Source organism: Chionomys nivalis, chromosome 7, assembly GCF_950005125.1.
Source record: "Chionomys nivalis chromosome 7, mChiNiv1.1, whole genome shotgun sequence".
Classification (NCBI taxonomy): domain Eukaryota; kingdom Metazoa; phylum Chordata; class Mammalia; order Rodentia; family Cricetidae; genus Chionomys; species Chionomys nivalis.
In genome coordinates, this window is record NC_080092.1 from 890,935 (window position 1) to 908,899 (window position 17,965).

Here is a 17,965-nt window from a genome sequence, read left to right on the forward strand (position 1 = left end):
CCAGATCCCTTGGAACTGGAGTTACAGACAGTTGTGAGTTGCCATGTGGGTGCTAGAATTGAACCCGGGTCCTTAGGAAAAGCAGCCAGTGCCTTTTAGCCGCTGAGCCATTTCTCCAGCCCCACTAGGTTAATCCTGAATTCATGATAGTCCTGTTTTAGCCTCACAAGTACTGAGATTAAGGGGTTTTTTTTATTATTATTATTACGATTTATGTGAGTACAAGGGCACACAAAGCAGACTGTTAGATCCCTGGAGCTGGCATTGCAGGCAGCTGTGAGCACCTCATGTGGGTGCTGTCAGCAGAACTTCTGCTAAAGGAGCAAGTACTATGTCGACACAGCAACCTATGTGATACAAACCCAAAGGCAGGAATTTGAAGGTTTCCTAAATAATGAAGTTAAGCGCTTACAGGTAGAAAGTGCCAAACTGAACTTTGGTCTCCATAAATGTCATTTTTCCCCCCAAGACAAGGTTTGTTGCTTTGGAGCCTGTCCTGGAACTAGCTTTTGTAGACCAGGCTGGGCTTTACACACAGAGATCCGCCTGCCTCTGCCTCCTGAGTGCTGTGCCATCACCGCCTGGCAAATGTACGTAACTTTAAAACCTGGATATGGGAAGCTAGCAGTGTGAGTCAGTGGAAGAGAACTTTTGTAGCAGTCTGAGGTCAATCCCTAGCAGTGAGATGTTTTCTTTTTTTCTTTCTAAAGATTTATTTACTTATCTATACAGTATCCTGCCTGTAGGCCAGAAGAGGGCACCAGATCTCATCACAGGTTGTTGTGAGCTACCATGTGGGTGCTGGGAACTGAACTCAGGACCTCTGGAAGAGCAGGCAGTGCTCTCAACCACTGAGCCATCTCCAGCCCAGTGAGATGTTTTAAAAGAGCATTATGTAAAAACTTAGTAAATAGTGCAAGAATCCCAAAGCACTGACTGCAGCTTACAGCCTGGGTATGAGATGAGAGCCAGACACGGAGACACAACTGGGCTGAGGACCCGAACTACAGTGACTGAGATATGGAGGAGAGCATGTGACGCACCCTTGAGCCACAGAGGCTCGGAGTCTAGAAAAAAAGCATGCGGAGCCCCCAGTCTCCAGACAATTCCAAGGACACAGCTGTAACCATGCAACGCTTGCCAATTCTTCTCACCTCAGGACAGGTGTGAGTCTAAGACCCTGGCTCCCAACGGTCTGAGCTCTTAAGGTCCAAATGAGGAGCAGAAGGAGGGAGAACATGAGCAAGGAAGTCAGGACCACGAGGCGTGCACCCACCCACTGTGACAGTGGAACTGATCTATTGGGAGCTCTCCAAGGCCAGCTGGTCTGGGACTGAAAAAGCATGGGTTGAAACTGGACTCTCTGAGCATGGCGGACAATGAAGGCTGATGAGAAGCCAAGGACAATGGCACTAGGTTTCGATCCTAATACATGAACTGGCTTTGTGGGAGCTTAGCCTGTTTGGACGCTCACCTTCCTGGACGTAGATAGAAGACCTTCGTCTTCCCGCAGGGCAGGGAATTTGGACTGCTCTCCAGTATCGAGAGGGAGGGGGAATGGTGTGGGGGGAGGAGAAGAGGAGTGGGGATAGGGGGAAGGGAGTGGAGGGAGGGGGCAATATTTGGGAGGAGGGGAGGGAAATGGGAAACGGGGAGCAGGTGGAAATTTTAATTAAAAAAGAATAAAAATAAAAATTAAAAAAAAAAAAGACCCTGGCTCCCTTCCTCAGTACCAAAAAGAAATTTCCCCACTACAAGGAGACTTCACTTTCTTCCATAGATGTCTGGCTTTTTAAAAATGTATCTATGACTAGCTTTAACTTAAAATACTCCTACTTCAGCCTCCCAAGTGCTAAGATTATAGGTGGACCACAATGCCCAGATAGCACAGAATTTCTTTAAAGTGCTTTCATGGGCTTGATCCAACCACGGGAACATACTAACCACTGCTCATTTGGTTCTAGCCCATCCCACCCCCTTTTAATGGAGCAGGAGGCTAAGATTCAAACACACCAATCACGGGACCATGGTGGGCAACCTTTATTAAAGCCCTCAACGACATGAGAGGAATTCCATTAAAAATGGTGTGACCAAGAAAATATTGCTGCCTTTAAATAAGTACAAGTGGCCAAAAAAAAAAAAAATTAAATATACTTAAAGGGCCATTTTCACAAATACAAAGTTTACATGTAAGGATCCCAGCGACAGACACCTCTGAAGTCCTTGCACACGCCTGCTGCAAAGCAGACCTGCTGCTCAGGGTGAGAGCAGCTCTCCAGGCTGAGTCCATGCTCTGCAGTTATTAAACTGCCATTCAGACCCCAAGCTGCTCGGTCAGTTCGAGGTACAGCTGACACACCTGTGTTCAGGTTGGATCCACTCTCCTGGAGCAGTGCCGTTTCCTGTGTCTCTGGCCTCTTTCTCCCGGCTTCTTTGCCCCTCTGCAATGCTTTGTGTTGCCCTGGTGAAAGCAGCCTGAACACTCAGCATTTCACCCCGCCTCGCTTTCCCTCTGTTCCCAAACCACAAATACCCTTCTAGTCAGAAGGAAACCATTACACCACTGTAGGCAATGTTTAGGGTATTTACAGGCAGGCTGATCCTGAAGATTTCTCACCAAAACAAGACCCACAAATTCATGTGACTATGGCTCTGACAAAAAGAAACCTGTTAAAAGGTCATCTGCTGGGATACGGCTGACACTAGCAAGCATCCAGCAGCTCCATCAGGAGGTTGCAGGCAGATTCTCCACATTAAGCCAACACTTGAAGCATCAGCACTGACTGCTATGCCCACTGTGAAATATTTCACATGATACTTGGTCTTTCCTTCTGTCCATAGGGAGCGAACTGCAAACACACCCAGTCTGGGTACCTTCAGACACTGGCCCAAGTTCAACATGGAAGTTGGATATACAAGGCACAGACTAGCCCAATGTGGTCTCCATGGTGGGGCTCAGGGCCCTGGGGAGAACAGTTCAGCTCAATCACAGATCCTGGAGATGAGAGGGGACTGGTCTGGCATGTACAGCACAGGTGGGGAGCCCAAGCTGCTGGAAGGGCTTCGGAAGTGGCTGTCAAAGGAGCTCGGGGTAAGGCCGATCACTGCATCGCTCTGGGGCACTTCACCTTTCAAAAAGTCGTCGTCTTCGTCCTCTGCCAGCTCCTGTGTAGAGAAGAGTGGGGACGTGACGTCAGTCTGAAACGTCTTCATGGGCTGCTGGATGGCGCAGTAGCAAGAGGTGCTTGTTACCAAGCCTGGTAACCTGGGTTTGGACCAGCATGTGAAAGAACGAACCAGACCCCAAGGTGTCCATTGACTTGGTGCACGTACAGACGTACACGCACAGTTTTTTGAAAACACTGTTCTTCAGCCTTTCAAGACAGTGTCTCTCTATTTAGTCCTGACTGTCCTTGAACTCCCTTTGTAAAATAAGCTGGCCTCAAACTCACAGAGATGCTCTTCCCTTTGCCTCCTAGGTGCTGGCAATAAAGGTGTACACCACCATGCTGGCTCTATTTTATTTTATGTATGAGTATTTTGCCTGAGGTCAGAAGAGTGTGTCTGATCCTCTAGAACTAGAGTTACAGATGGTTGTGAGCTTTTAGGTCGGTGCACGGAATTGAACCCAGGTCCTCTGGAAGAACCTAAATAAACGCCTTAGCTGAGATGACCCATCTCTCCAGGACCCTTTAAAAAAAAAAAAAAAAAAATTTAATGAAAAGCTTAAGAATTCATTTCCTGAGGCAGAGAAATTACTTAGTCAGTAAACAGAGCAGGCTCCAACCCCAAAAGTAAAAAGAAACCCCAGCATGGGGAAACAAAAACAGCTACAAGTCTAGTCTAAGGGGCATGTCCTAAGGCAGTGAAAGCCCATGATGATGCTGGAGGAGGAGGTCAGAGTGCTACAGACAGCAGCATTACTCATGTCCTCTACAACAGTGGTTCTCAACCTTCTTAATGCCTCGACCCTTTCAAACATGTTGTGGTGACCCCCCAGCATAAAATTATTTTCGTTGCTATTTCATAACTAATTTTGATACTGCTATGAGTTGTAATGTAAATATCTGTGTTTTCTAATAGACTTAGGTACCCCTATGAAAGGGTCACCTCATCTCACAAGGTCACCCCCAATGGGGTCGTGAACCAGTTACAACCCACAGGCTGTGCTAGGTAGGACTATGTGGGCTCCACATCAGGAAGCTTGAGGAATGACCAAGTCTGTGTATTCCTGAGGATCCCAAAATAGGAGCAGACTTTAAATGAGCCGAGTGGCATTTGTACTTGGTGGCTACTGAGCAGACAGATGGGGCAGTGAAGCTCTGTGAGGATCACATTCTGTTCGTGTTTTAGATAGGGTCTCATTCTGTAGCCTCAGCAATCCTCCAACACCAGTCTCCCAAGTACTGGGACTACAGGAACAGCTAGCTACTCTCAGCGACTTTCCTTCTCAGCTCCTCCTTGTATACTCAGACAAAGTCTCACCACGTAGCAGAAAGGCCTCAAAACTCTTCATCCTCTGGCCTGAGCCTCCCCAGTGCTTAAGACAACAGGTATAGTGGGGCCGTGGTGGCGCACGCCTTTAATCCCAGCACTCGAGAGGCAGAGACAGGTGGGTCTCTGTCAGTTCAAAGCCAGCCTGGTATATAGAGCGAGTTCCAGGACAGGCTCCAAAGCTACAGTAAAACCCTGCCTCGAAAAACAACAACAAAGACAACAAGGGTGAGCCAATCAACAAAACCTAGCTTTGCAGTGCTAGGGAGGGAACCCATGATGAGCTCCACCACTAAACCAGAAGCTTATTTCCAAATAGCTTATACCTCCCAAAGTCATAGGGACAGAGCCTGATTATTTAGAAGACGAGGAGACTTGGGCTGGTAAAACAGCACAGTCACTGAACAAGCATGAAGCTCTAACTTCAATCCCCAGAACACTTGAGAGGCAGAGGCAGGCTAGTCTGGTCTTCAGAATGAGTTCCAGGACAGACATGGTGACACAAAGAAACCTTGTCCCAAAAAACCAAAACAAATAATAAAAATATAAATATACCAGGGCATGGTGACTCAAGCCTTTAATCCCAGCACTCAGGAGACAGAGGTAAGAGGATCTCCCTGAGTTCAAGGACAGCCTAGTCTACAAGTTCCCAAGACAGTTAGGGCTACACAGAGAAAGCCTGTCCTGAAAACCAAAATTAAATTAATTAAATTAAATTAATAAGTGGAAGAATAAACAACCAAGCAAGGTACAATGTACACATGGAACCTTGGCCTTGGAGGAGGCAGAGCTAGGCAGTTTCCTGGGCTGGCCAGACTGGCCTACTTGGCAAACTCAAGCCAATGAAGGAACCTGTCTTATAGACTAAGGCCCAACACCAAAGGCTGACTTCTGGTTTCCACAAACATGCACACACCTTATCTCACACACATATATACAAATACACAAAAAGAAGAATTGCTAAGTGGCAAACGGCACTCATAAAGGGAAGGGAGTGCTCAGAATGCATGAAACCCCCATGAAAGAAATAAATGAAACAGAACTCACAAATCCTCCCTGTTACTAAAAACATAACCTGGGCTTGGAATGACGTATGGTTTACAGTGTTTACTGTGGCCTGTGACTCCAGGAGACTTTCATCAGGTTCCCCATCACAAATTCACCTTTTCAGTGGGTTTCTTAAACTCTTGTAGCTCTTCAGCACTCACGTCTTCCCAAATCTGATAAATGGGATCAATAAATTTCTTTGACCTGCAACAGAATATTTCAAAGTAAATGAGTAGCCAGAAACCCCAACACCTAAGCTCTTTTTCTCAGACTTACATCCCCCAAAGAGTAGAACTTTAAAATAATTCTGAAGCCATTTCTGACAACTCTCAGTCTCAGCAGTAATGTTTCCCCCTTCCCCCTGGGAACCAAGGACCTAACAATTGCCCACACATATACTGAAATGTTGGGAACATTCCATCATCTCCCTGAGTCCTTGTGAATGTTCTCCAAATAGAACTCAGTTATTGAATAGGGGGGCAAGATAACCCTTAGGTACTGACTCAGTGACTGATGTTTTGACTTAGGCCCTGGGAAAGGGGCAAAGTGACCCTCAGATGTTTCCCCCTTACCTCATCTGATCTGACAACCACTCTCCAGTCAATTACTGGTAATAGCCCTTTTGAATAAGCCAATCATAATAGTTAAAGAACAACCCCCAGACACCCCTTCCTTCTGTGGTTTTTCTCTTTAAAAATAGCCTGTACCAGACACGCAGGGTCTTCTAGCCTCCAGACTGCTGGAAGACCCTGTCATGACAGAATTAATAAAATCCTCATGCTTTTACACCAACTGTGATGTGAGAGATGGTTTCTTGGGGAGACTCCTCCTCCTCGGTGATTAGACGCTAGGGTTCAACAAAAGCAGGAAGTAAAGACTACAGTTGACAAGAAAACTGAGTCCTGAGGTTCCATCTATTAGGGAGACTAATTTATCTTCTATCTCTAAGATTCCAAGGGAAAGTGTTTCTGGCTCACTCAGTGACTGACAATTTATCCCATGTACAAACAGACTGGTATTCTGGAACTCCTACAGAAATCTGCTAAACATTAAATCTAGAAAACCAACTCAGATGACATCAGTCATCTTGATATATTAAGAGTACCCACCTCTTCAATCTCTGCAAGCATGAGGCAAGCACATGATACACAATGCAGGCAAAACACTCATAAACAAACACAAACTGGAGTGGGATGTCCTTCTGTATATATGCTGCTTTTATTGATTAATAAAGAAGCTGCTTTTGGCCAATGGCTTAAGAGAACATAGCCAGGCTGGAAGATATACAGAGAGAGTAGGCAGAGTCAGAGATGTGCCATGTAGCCACCCACAGGAGACAGAGGCAAAGGAACCTTGCTGGTAAGCCACAACCACATGGCAATACACACATTAATAGAAATGCGCAATTTAAGATATGAGAGTTAGCCAGAAATACACTTAAGTTATTGGCCAAACAGTATTGCAAATAATATAGTTTCTGAGTGTTTATTGCGGGACCGGACAGGACAGAAACCTCTGCCTACAACAAACTTTAAAATAAAAAAACTTTAAAAATAAAAAATAAACTGTTCAGTTAGCAAAAATGTACAAACACCAAGAATGGCTTAGTGGTTTTCCAGACCAACCCATCTAGATAAATCACAGGCAGTGAGATGGGATTTGGTCTTTAAAGGAAATAGAATTATTGACAGACAACTAGATGGCCAAGCTGACAGTACCCTCTCCATCTCAGAACTTTGATTCACCCAGCCCCAGCCTAATTCACTTAAACCGATCAATTTAAAGAAAAACAAAAAACAAGAAAAGGCCTTGGTACCCACCCCCCCACCCCCCCAGGCTTAAGAAAATATAAGCATAGCCCTGGTGTGCTTGTGAAGTAGTCTGGAGTCTTTGACAATCCTGCATTAACAATTAGCCAAATCAACAGTCAGGAAGTCCACCTAGGACAAAGCAACTCTCAATCTTAGCCTTGGGCAAAGTACATGTCCCACAGCGTCAACTGAGAGGACCTACCTCTTAAGCATACAAGGGTCAAAGGGAAAAAAGGTGTCCAATGGGTTGGTGCAGGTCTGCACAGAGTCTCCACCAGCTGTACTTCTAATAACAGGGAGCATCTGGCGATTGTTCCTCTCCATGATGGTGTAGCAGAACACAAGCTGGTACTTACTGTGAGACACACAACAAGGCAGATGAAGCATAACCCTACTGGGCCACCCTAGAGGTCATGATGTACAGATTATAGCTGTAATACAGACACTGCTAGGTACAATGAGGGCAATAAGAACTGGCCAACTTAGGGTGAGCACTCTTGGCCTGGTCTTTGCACATCTGCTGAGGAGGAAGGAAACAGAATACAGAATAGGCCTGTGATTAGTGAGTACTATGAAAAGCTAGCATGCTCACCACAACAGGAAGATATCTATTTTCTGTTTTCAAAAAGAATTAGGACTCATGAAAAAAAAATGACTCACTGTTTATTGGGGGCCAAGAGCAGATGCCAGTGGAGGTATTCTGAACTTTATTGGAGGACTTTGACTAGAGCTTTTTTTTTTTTCTGAGACACGGTCTCATCCTGTAACCTTAGCAATCTTCCCGCCTCAGCCTCCCAAGAATTAGGATTACAGGCATGAGGCACACACAGCTATGTTCCTCTTCTTCCCCATTCCTTCCTTTTATGTCCTCAAACAAGTTTTCACCATGTAGCAGACTGACCACAAACTCTTGATTCTCTGGCCTTAGCTTCCCAAGTTCTAAGATGACAAGAATGTTTTCTTTTTTATTTTCTTTTTTGCACAGTGCAGGGCCTCGTGTATTCAAGCATATCTACCACTAAGCCATATTACATCCTGCAAGCTCATTTTCAGCCAATTTTCAGCCAACTGTGACTTCCCAGAGTAAGCATTATAGAAAGTTTCTGATTACTTTTTAAATTGGGGCTGGTGAATATAACTCAGCAAAGTGTAAGAGCCTAAGCCATTCACAGAGTCTATATTTTAAAAAACAAGTTTAGGTAATGGCTCGGCAATTCAGCACTGGCTTTTCTTCCAGAAGAAAGCAGGTTTGATTTCCAGCATCTATATGGTGACTCACAACTGTCTGAGACTCCAGTCTTACAAGATCAGACACTCTCTTATGGAGTCTGTGGCACCAGGCACAAAAGTGCTGCCAACATACATGTAGGCAAAATATTCATACACATAAAAATTAAAGTTAGTTTAAAAAAAAAAAAAAGGTCAAGTACTGCAAGACATGGCAGCACACATCTTTATCTCCAGCAGAATCAGGAAGATCTCCGTGAGTTTGAGGCCAGCCAGGTATAAATGGTGAGTTCCAGGACAGTCAGGGCTACATAGTGAGACCCTGTCTCAAAATAACAACAAAACACACAATAACAAAAAGGCAGGTGTACCCGGGTGTGGTGGCGCACGCCTTTAATCCCAGCACTTGGGCAGGCGAATCTCCCAGTGCATTCAAGGCCAGCCTGGCCTATAGAACAAGTTCCAGGATTGACAAGGCCACTCAGAGAACCCTGTTTCAAAAAAACAACAACAAAAACACAACCAGGTGCAGAGTATACTTTTAATCTCAGTCCAGGGTGGAAGGAACTGGGCTCACTGATGGCAGTGCTGTTCTCAAAGAGAAAATTCACTTAACGATGAAAACATGAAATTCAAGTCAGCATCAATGAAAATCAAACATGGTAGCACAACACAAACCAAAGATACACTGATTCCATATTTATATGCTGAAGAATGATGGTAGGAAAGAATTGAGCCTTTGCTTTCCATTACACTGAATATACATTCTGTGGTTGTGGTCTGAGCCGGTGTCTGGTGAGGAAGGGCGTGGGCAGTGCAGAGCTCTGTGTTCAGACCTAACGGGTGATCATGTGCATGCACTTCCAGGAACACCTCAGATCCATTAGTTTGATTCTGAATTCATTTTGTTGTTGTGCATTCAGAAACTTTTTACTGTTGTCAAGTACTTCTTGAGAGCCCCACTTTAACTACCAACCCCTCCAGGATGCTGTGCTACTAACATGCACTTTCTGGATGAGCACTTGTGGTGTACTTCAGAGTGCCCAGGCCGCTCTGGACTCCTAGTGTGCTGGAATACTAACAGAGCTGGTGGTTTCCTCGTGCGTGCTGCTCTCAAAATGTGCTGGAATGTACTCAGTGCCAGAGTACGTGGCAGACAGAACAACAGTTCCACCCCTTGACTTTCTAAATGGCCATAAAGGAAATACAAAGAACTCACTTTGTGATGGCAGCAAAAAAATTAACCACCGATGGGAGACAGATCTTCAAAGGGTTCAGCTGGCTCAGCACGACACGCTCAAGGTTTAGACTCTGAAGATACCGCAAACCTTTGATTAAAAAAAGGGAGGGAGGGGGGATAAGATTATCTTTAAAAGCACACATCTAAAAACCAATTTAAGGGCTCTGTGGTAGGGCATGTGCTTAAGATGGGCCTGTGTCTCAGCAAACCCCAAAATAAAGGTATTATTAAGAAGTCATTTGCAGAAATACAGGAATAAAGTTCAAGCCAACCACTGTCATTCGGTATAGCTTTCTGAAAAAAGAAACCAGAGTTCCTGCCAAGTGAAGATTACATGTGTGGTGGTTAGAACAGGAATACGCCCCAAACCCAACCCCAGACTCATTTGTTTGAATACTGGGCCCACAGGAAATGGCACTATTAGGAGGTGTGACCTTGTTGGAGTAGGTATGGCCGTACTGGATGAAGCATGTCACTGTAGAAGTAGGTTTTGAGGTCTCTTATGTTCAAGCTTTGCCTGCAGATTAAGATGTAGAACTCTCAAAGCTCCTTCTCCAGCACCTTGCCTGCCTGAACACCACCATGATTCCTGCCATGATGATATTGGACTAAACTCTGAAACTATAAGCCAGCCCCAATTAAATGTTTTCCTTGTAAGATTTTTTTGTCATCGCCAGACGGTGGTAGTGCATGCCTTTAATCCCAGCACTTGGGAGGCAGAGGCAGGCGGATCTCTGTGAGTTCAAAGCCAGCCTGGTCTACAGAGCTAATTCCAGGACAGGCTCCAAAGCTACAGAGAAACCCTGTCTCAAAATACCAAAAACAAAACAAAACAGAGATATTTTTTTCTGTCATGATGGTGTCTCTTCACAGCAATAGAAACCCTAACTAGACACATGACAATCTGGAATCAGCCTATGACAGCTCAGAGCAGGACTGAGGTCACAAAAGAGACACCACAGAAACTGAACCCCTAACAGGCAACAACAGGCTCAGTCAAACTTGCATGCCTTAGCAGCGCAGCCATGCATCACTCTCAGGTGCACATTTCTATCGCGTCTTCTCCCCTTCCCTATCATGCAGCGCAACATAAACCTCTCGCTTGCAGAGAATTCCCTCCTACGACGGAACCTAGCCCAGGCTGGGGTAGAAGGGTTAAGCTAACCTGGGATCCATATTGGAATCACCTAAAAAATATTCTTTTTTATAAAATACAGATATATTTATTATTTTGCAGCAAATAAACCAATCTGTTTGTTTTCTTAGGAATTTTGATATATTCTTTAATGTTAAAATGAAATATGGGCTAGACAGATAGCCCAGTGATTAAGATCACTTATAGCACTGGGCAGGGGTGGTGGACGTGTTTAATCCCAGCACTTGGGGGCAGAAACAGGTGGATCTCTGTGAGTTCAAGGCCAATCTGGTCTACAGAGTGAGTTCTAGGACAAGCTACAAAGCTACAGAGAAAACCTGTCTTCAAACAACACCTGCCCCCGAAAAACAAAAATGAAAACAAAAAAACAAAAGCAGAACATTTATAGCTCTTGCCAAGAACCTGGACTCCAAGCATCCATATTGTAGCTCACAACTGTCTATGGCTCCAGTTCCAGGGATCTGATGCCCTCTTCTGAACATACATGGTGCATCAGGCACACACATGGTGCACAGGCAAAACACCCATACACGTTTTATAAAATGAATAAACAACACATATAACAACAATATGTATCATATATTATATGTGATATATATTTAATATATGTGTATATGAATATATACTTCTTTATTTAAAATCACATAAACAAAACTAGATATGGCCCACCCTTTGAAGCTGAGGAAAGAGGACCACTATGAGTACCAAAGTACCACGTGAACCTGACTCAAAACAATTTTAAAATGACAAACAGATATGCTGGAGGATACATGACCTATCTATGCAGAGCACTGGAGGATACAAGACCTATCTATGGAGAGCACTGTAGCTCTTGCAGAGGACCTGGGTTCAGTTCCCAGCACCCACATAGCAGCTAACAGCTGTTTAAGACTACAGTCATAAAGATCTGACGCCTACTTCTGGCCTCTGAAATCACTACATGTACACTGTACACAGGCGAGCATGAGGGCAAAATATCCATAAACATAAAATAAACTTAAAAAGAAATAGATGTGTTGGCTTCACAATCTCTAATCAAGATCTGTAGCCTAGGTCTGGTGAGATGGTTTATCAGATAAAGGTGCCTGCTACCAAACCTGGCACCAAGTTTGATCCCCAGGAAGCACATATTAGAAGAGAAAAAACCTTCAAGTTGTCTTCTGACCTCCATATCATGCAGTGTGCACATGCATAAGTCATGCACGCATACACGCATATACAAATATCCATACATACTAAACAAAATCTTTCTAATAACAAAAAACTGATTCCTGGACCTTGATCATACAGAGGGAAATAGACTTTTCTAACTTAACCTTGTGACCAGAACTTAACCTACTAGTTCATAAAACTAATCTTAGTATTCATATATTTAAAAGACTTTCTTATATCTACATGTTTAGTGTGGGCACATGTGGAGGTTTAGAGATCTAGCTCTCTTCTGTCACCACAAAGGGTGGGCTAACTAATGTCATCCCAAGTGCCTTTAGCAGTACCACGTCACCAGCAGTATCTTCTCAGAGGCAGGCAGAGCATGCAACTGTGCAGGTATACGTAGTGTAAGGTTTAGTTCAGGGCTCTGGTTTTCACTACAAATGCCCTGAGGGCATATGGCAGTCTCTAGAGGGCTGTTATTGTCACATTGGGGAGGTAAAGGACCACTGTTGGCATGTTATGAGTGGAGGTTAAGTATGCTGAAATGAAGTATGAACAGGACCCCCACCACCACCCAATGAAGCCAGCCCTGGTTGAAAAGCCCTGCTTCAGAGGAAACAGCTTACCAATGCTTCAATATTATTATTTTATTATTGGAATTAAAACTTTTTTTTTTTTTTTTTTTGGTTTTTCGAGACAGGGTTTCTCTGTGGTTTTGGAGCCTGTCCTGGAACTAGCTCTTGCAGACCAGGCTGGTCTCGAACTCACAGAGATCTGCCTGCCTCTGCCTCCCGAGTGCTGGGATTAAAGGCGTGCGCCACCACCGCCCGGCTGGAATTAAAACTTAAGTTCAACTCAGGAGGTTGGGTGAGACAGATCTAGAGTTCAAGGCCTGTTTGGGCAGCATAGCACATCTGTCAGAGAGAGAAAGAGACAGAGAAGAAGTGCCTTGTTGCCTTTCCCTTGGCAACACTTTATTTATATTTTTGGTTTTTCGAGACAGGGTTTCTCTGCAGCTTTGAAGACTGTCCTGGAACTAGCTCTAATAGACCAGGCTGGCCTTGAACTCACAAAGATTCCCCTGCCTCTGCTTCTCAGGTGCTGGGATTAAAGGCGTGAGCCACACACCCTCCAACCCCTTGGCAACCATTTTAACTAAAATGATATTCATTTACTAAAGCTCACATAATAAATTATGTTATACCCTCTTAAATCAGAAAAAGTAGAAAAGTTCTCAAGCAGGAGCATAATCATAACCACAGGCTTTGGCACCAGCCTAATCTACTTCTAATTCTAAACTTGACAACCACTACTTGATCCCCAGCAAAAGCTACAACCCACACCCTTTTGTCTTCTCTGGCTTTTGCCTGGTGCTGTGGGAGAACACACCCTTTTCTGACTGTTTTTGGGCAAACAAACAGCATAGAGATTCGTACAGTGCGGACACAAGTCCTTACTAAGCTTGAGCCCACCTCTGACATAACTCATGTTTCACATGGCCTCAAGCACCAAAACTGAAAAACAAGGCTTAAGGAGGCCATGGGGTAGCTTGCTATAATTTGAAAGTGGTCTGTGAGGGGCCTGTATCAAAATATCAACAAGGGGGTAAAAGTTGCCTCAAAAGTCTTAATTTAATTTCTAATTGCTTTCATAAAGACCAGAACCAAAAAGCAACATGAAAAGGAAAGGGTTTATTTCATCTTACGCTTTTAGGTAATAGTCCATTGCTGAAAGAAACCACAGGCAAGAACTGAGGCAGAGGCCACAGAGGAATGCTCTCTCGCCTCCCCCGGCCCCACCCGGTTTCTCTCTGTAGCCCTGGCAGTCCTGGACCTGGCTCTAAAAGGCAAATTGAGACTTCAGACTTTGACAATTAACAGGAATAGACCCAGCAGAAATTATAGTACCTTTTAATAAGTATGAAATTAAAAAATTATGGTAAGAAAGAACCCTGACAAAAAGCTTGTAGTAATCTTTGGGAGAGATTAACAACTATCCCAAAAATAAGAGAATTCAACTTATAAAGGAAACTAGCTAAATCTTCCTTGCTTTATACAAGACATACCAGTAACTGGAGCCTGTACATTCTATACTAATGCAAATCGTTCAGGAAAGGTAGGTTACAAATCAGAAAATTTAAGTAAAGTGGAACAAAGTTCTTATGATTTTGTCCAGAAGTCAGAATTATATGCTATCCTCATGGTACTAAGGGACTTTAAAGAACTTCTCAGCATAGTTACTGATTCACAATATGCAGGGCTGTTCTGCATTTTAAAATTGCTGAATTTATACCAGATGATGCAGAATTTACTATTTTTTATTCAGTTACAAGATACAATTAGGGAGACTCCTAGGACAGAGACAGGAGGGGGAGACAAGCTCCACTGGAGCAGAAGCCAGGAGCTAATCCAGCCCTGGGAGCCAACCCAGTCCTGGGACACTGGCAGACCAGGACTGAGCCAACGACCTGACTCAGAGTCTGCGACCTGCATCAGAACCGGAGTGGGACTGAACCAGTTACCTAAGACACAGAGAGAACAAGCTCCACCAGGAGCAGAAGCCAGGAGCAAACCCAGTCCCAGGACATGGGAGGATCATGACTGAACCAGTAACCAGATCCAGAGTCAGTGATCTCCACCAGAACAGGTCCAACTCCAAGCCTGAAACTTCTGCAGGAGGGGATCCAGACCAAGATTTACAGGAAAAGATCAAAGTCAGCAGCCTAGGCCAAAGTACGCCTGAAACAGCAAACTCCAATGGAGCAGACCAAAGAACAAAAGTACTGAGCTATCTCCTGGAACAGGAGTAACCAACGGGGTAACTAGGACTGTGACACTGACTGTACCAGGAGGAACAACCACCTGAGCTCTGTATTCACTGGCATCTGGAAGATTATTTAACAGAATCTCAGTCAACACCAACCACACCTATTAGAGGAAAAGATGAGTAGAAAAGGTTAGATTGAACACATGCTACACCACAAAGAGCAACACAATACCAGTAAAACCTAAAGACCCTACAAAAGGAAGACCTGAACAACCAAATACAGATGAACCAGAAGAATGATCTACAAAATGACCTCAGGAGAATGTTTGAAATTCTTAAAGATGAAATGAGAAATTTCCTTAAAGAAATGGAGGAGGGGCTGAAGAGATGGCTCAGCAGTTAAGAGCATTGCCTGCTCTTCCAAAGGTCCTGAGTTCAATTCCCAGCAACCACATGGTGGCTCACAACCATCTGTAATAAGATCTGGTGCCCTCTTCTGGCCTTCAGGCATACACACAGAAAGAATATTGCATACATGATAAATAAACAAACAAACAAATAAATAAATAGATATTTAAAAAAGAAAAAAGAAATGGAGGAAAAAAAACAAAAAATTGGAAGATATCAGCAAATCAGTTAAAGAAAACCAAGAAAAAGAACTCAAAACATTTAAAAGAAACTATTCAGGACTTGAAAACTGAGATAGAAAAAAAAAAAAAGGAAACCCAAGCCAAAGGAATTCTAGAAACAGAAATCATGAGAAAAAGATCAGGAACCACAAATGCAAGCATGAACAACAGAATACAAGATAAGGAAGAGAAAATCTCAAGCACTGAAGATAAAATAGAGGAAATAGACATTAAATCTAACAAAAGCTTAACCCAAAATATCAATGAAATATGGGATAACATAAAAAGGCTAAATGTTAGAATAAAAGGTATAGAAGAAGTTTAACTCAAAGGCACAGAAAATTTATTTTACAAAATCATAGAAGAAAACTTTCCCTACCTAAAGAAAGATACGCCTATGAAGATACAAGAAGCTTACAGAACACTAAATAGACTGGATCCCAAAAAAAAAAAAAAAAAAAAGTCCTCTTGTCACATAATAATCAAAACACTAAACATACAGAGTAAAGAAAGAATATTAAAAGCTACAAAGGAAAAAGGTCAAGTAACATATAAAGGTCAACCTATCAGAACTACACCTGACTTCTCAGTGGAGACAATGAAAGCCAGAAGGTCACGGTCAAACATTATGCAGACACTAAGAGACCACGGATGCCATCCCAGACTACTACACTCAGCAAAACTGTCGATCACCACAGAAGGACAAAACAAGATATTCCATGACGATCTAGATTTCACCAATACCTAGACACAAACCCAGCCCTACACAAAATACCAAAAGGAAAACTCCAACCCAAGGAAGATGGCTACACCAACAAAAACACAGACAATTGATGATCTCATAACAGCAAAATCCAAAGAAGAAAATAATGTACAAATTAACATCACCAACGATGAAAACCAAATGAACAGGAGACAGTAGCCACTGGTCATTAATATCCCTTAATGTAAATGGACTCAACTCACCCATAAAAAGGCAAAGGCTAACAGATTGGATACGAAAACAGAATCCATCCCTCTTCTGCATACAAGAAACACATCTCAACCCCAAAGACATTGTCTCAGAGTAAAAGGTTGGGAAAAAATATACCATTCAAATGGACTAAGAAGCAAGCGGGTGTAGTTATCCTAATATCTAACAAAATAGACTTCAAGCTAAAATCAGTTGCAAGAGACAAAGAAGGACATTTCATATTAGTCACAGGAAAAGTCCATCAAGAGGAAATTTCAATACTGAACATCTTTGCCCCAAATACAAGGGCACCCTCATATGTCAAAGAAACACTTCTAAAGCTTAATCATACATTAAACCCCACACACTAATAGTGGGAGACTTCAACACTCCCCTCTCACCACTGGACAGGTCAATCAGAAAAAAATTAACAGAGAAATAAGAGAACTAACAGATGTTATTATGACTCAAATGGACTTAACAGACATCAATAGAATATTCCATCCAAACAGAAAAGAATATACCTTCTTCTCAGTACCTCATGGAACCTCTCAAAAACTGACCACACACTCAGTAACAAAACAAACCTCAACAAATACAAAAAAACTGGAATAACCCAATGTACCTTATCAGATCACCATGGTCTAAAACTAGAAGTCAACAGCAATGCTAATTCCAGAAAACCCACAAACACATGGAAATTAAACAATGCTCACCTGAATCATCAATGGATCAAGGAAGAAATAAAGGGGGAAATTAAACAAAAAGAAACAAACTCACCTAAGAGAACTAGATGGTAGGAAATAATCAAATTGAAAGCTGAAATCAACAAAATAGAAACAAAGAAAATACAAAGAATCAATGAGAAAAAGAGTTGGTTCTTCGAGAAAATAAGATACACAAACCTTTAAACAAACTAACCAAAAGGCTGAGAGAGAATATCCAAATTAACAAAATCAGAAATGAAAACGGGGACATAACAACAGACACGGAGAAAATACAGAGGATCATCAGGTAATATTTTGAAAACCTGTACTCTACAAAATGGGAAAACTTAAAGGAAATGGACAACTTTCTGGATAAATATCACTTACCAAAATTAAATCAAGACCAGATAAGCAAATTAAACAGACCTATAACTGCTGAAGAAATAGACAGTCATCAAAAGTCTCCCAACCAAAAGAAGCCCAAGACCAGATGGTTTCCACTCAGAACTCTACAAGACTTTCAAAGAAGAACTAATACCAATACTCCTCAAATTATTCCACACAATAGAAACAGAAGGAACACTGCAAAACTCTTTTTATGAGGCTACAATTACCTTGATACCCAAACTACAGAAAGACAATACTAAGAAAGAGCATTACAGACCAATCTCACTCACGAACATTGATGCAAAAATACTAAATAAAATACTAGCAAATCGAATCCAAGAACACATCAGAACCATCATCCACCATGACCAAGTCGGCTTCATCCCACAGATGC

General features: G+C 42.9%; 1 protein-coding gene across 2 annotated transcripts in view; it reads right to left on the bottom strand.

The window, feature by feature from the left end:
• Positions 1–2,024: 2,024 nt before the first annotated feature.
• The window catches only part of Rrn3 (RRN3 homolog, RNA polymerase I transcription factor), a 41,980-nt gene continuing 26,039 nt past the window's right edge, over positions 2,025–17,965 (bottom strand). For both annotated transcript variants that reach the window (XM_057775604.1, XM_057775605.1), the window contains exons 15-18: positions 9,799–9,907; positions 7,555–7,707; positions 5,658–5,745; positions 2,025–3,165 (exon numbers count right to left, since the gene is read on the bottom strand). In XM_057775604.1, the coding sequence (XP_057631587.1) occupies positions 2,983–3,165; positions 5,658–5,745; positions 7,555–7,707; positions 9,799–9,907 (533 nt within the window). In that variant the 3' untranslated portion in view covers positions 2,025–2,982. The remainder of the gene's footprint in view (positions 3,166–5,657; positions 5,746–7,554; positions 7,708–9,798; positions 9,908–17,965) is intronic.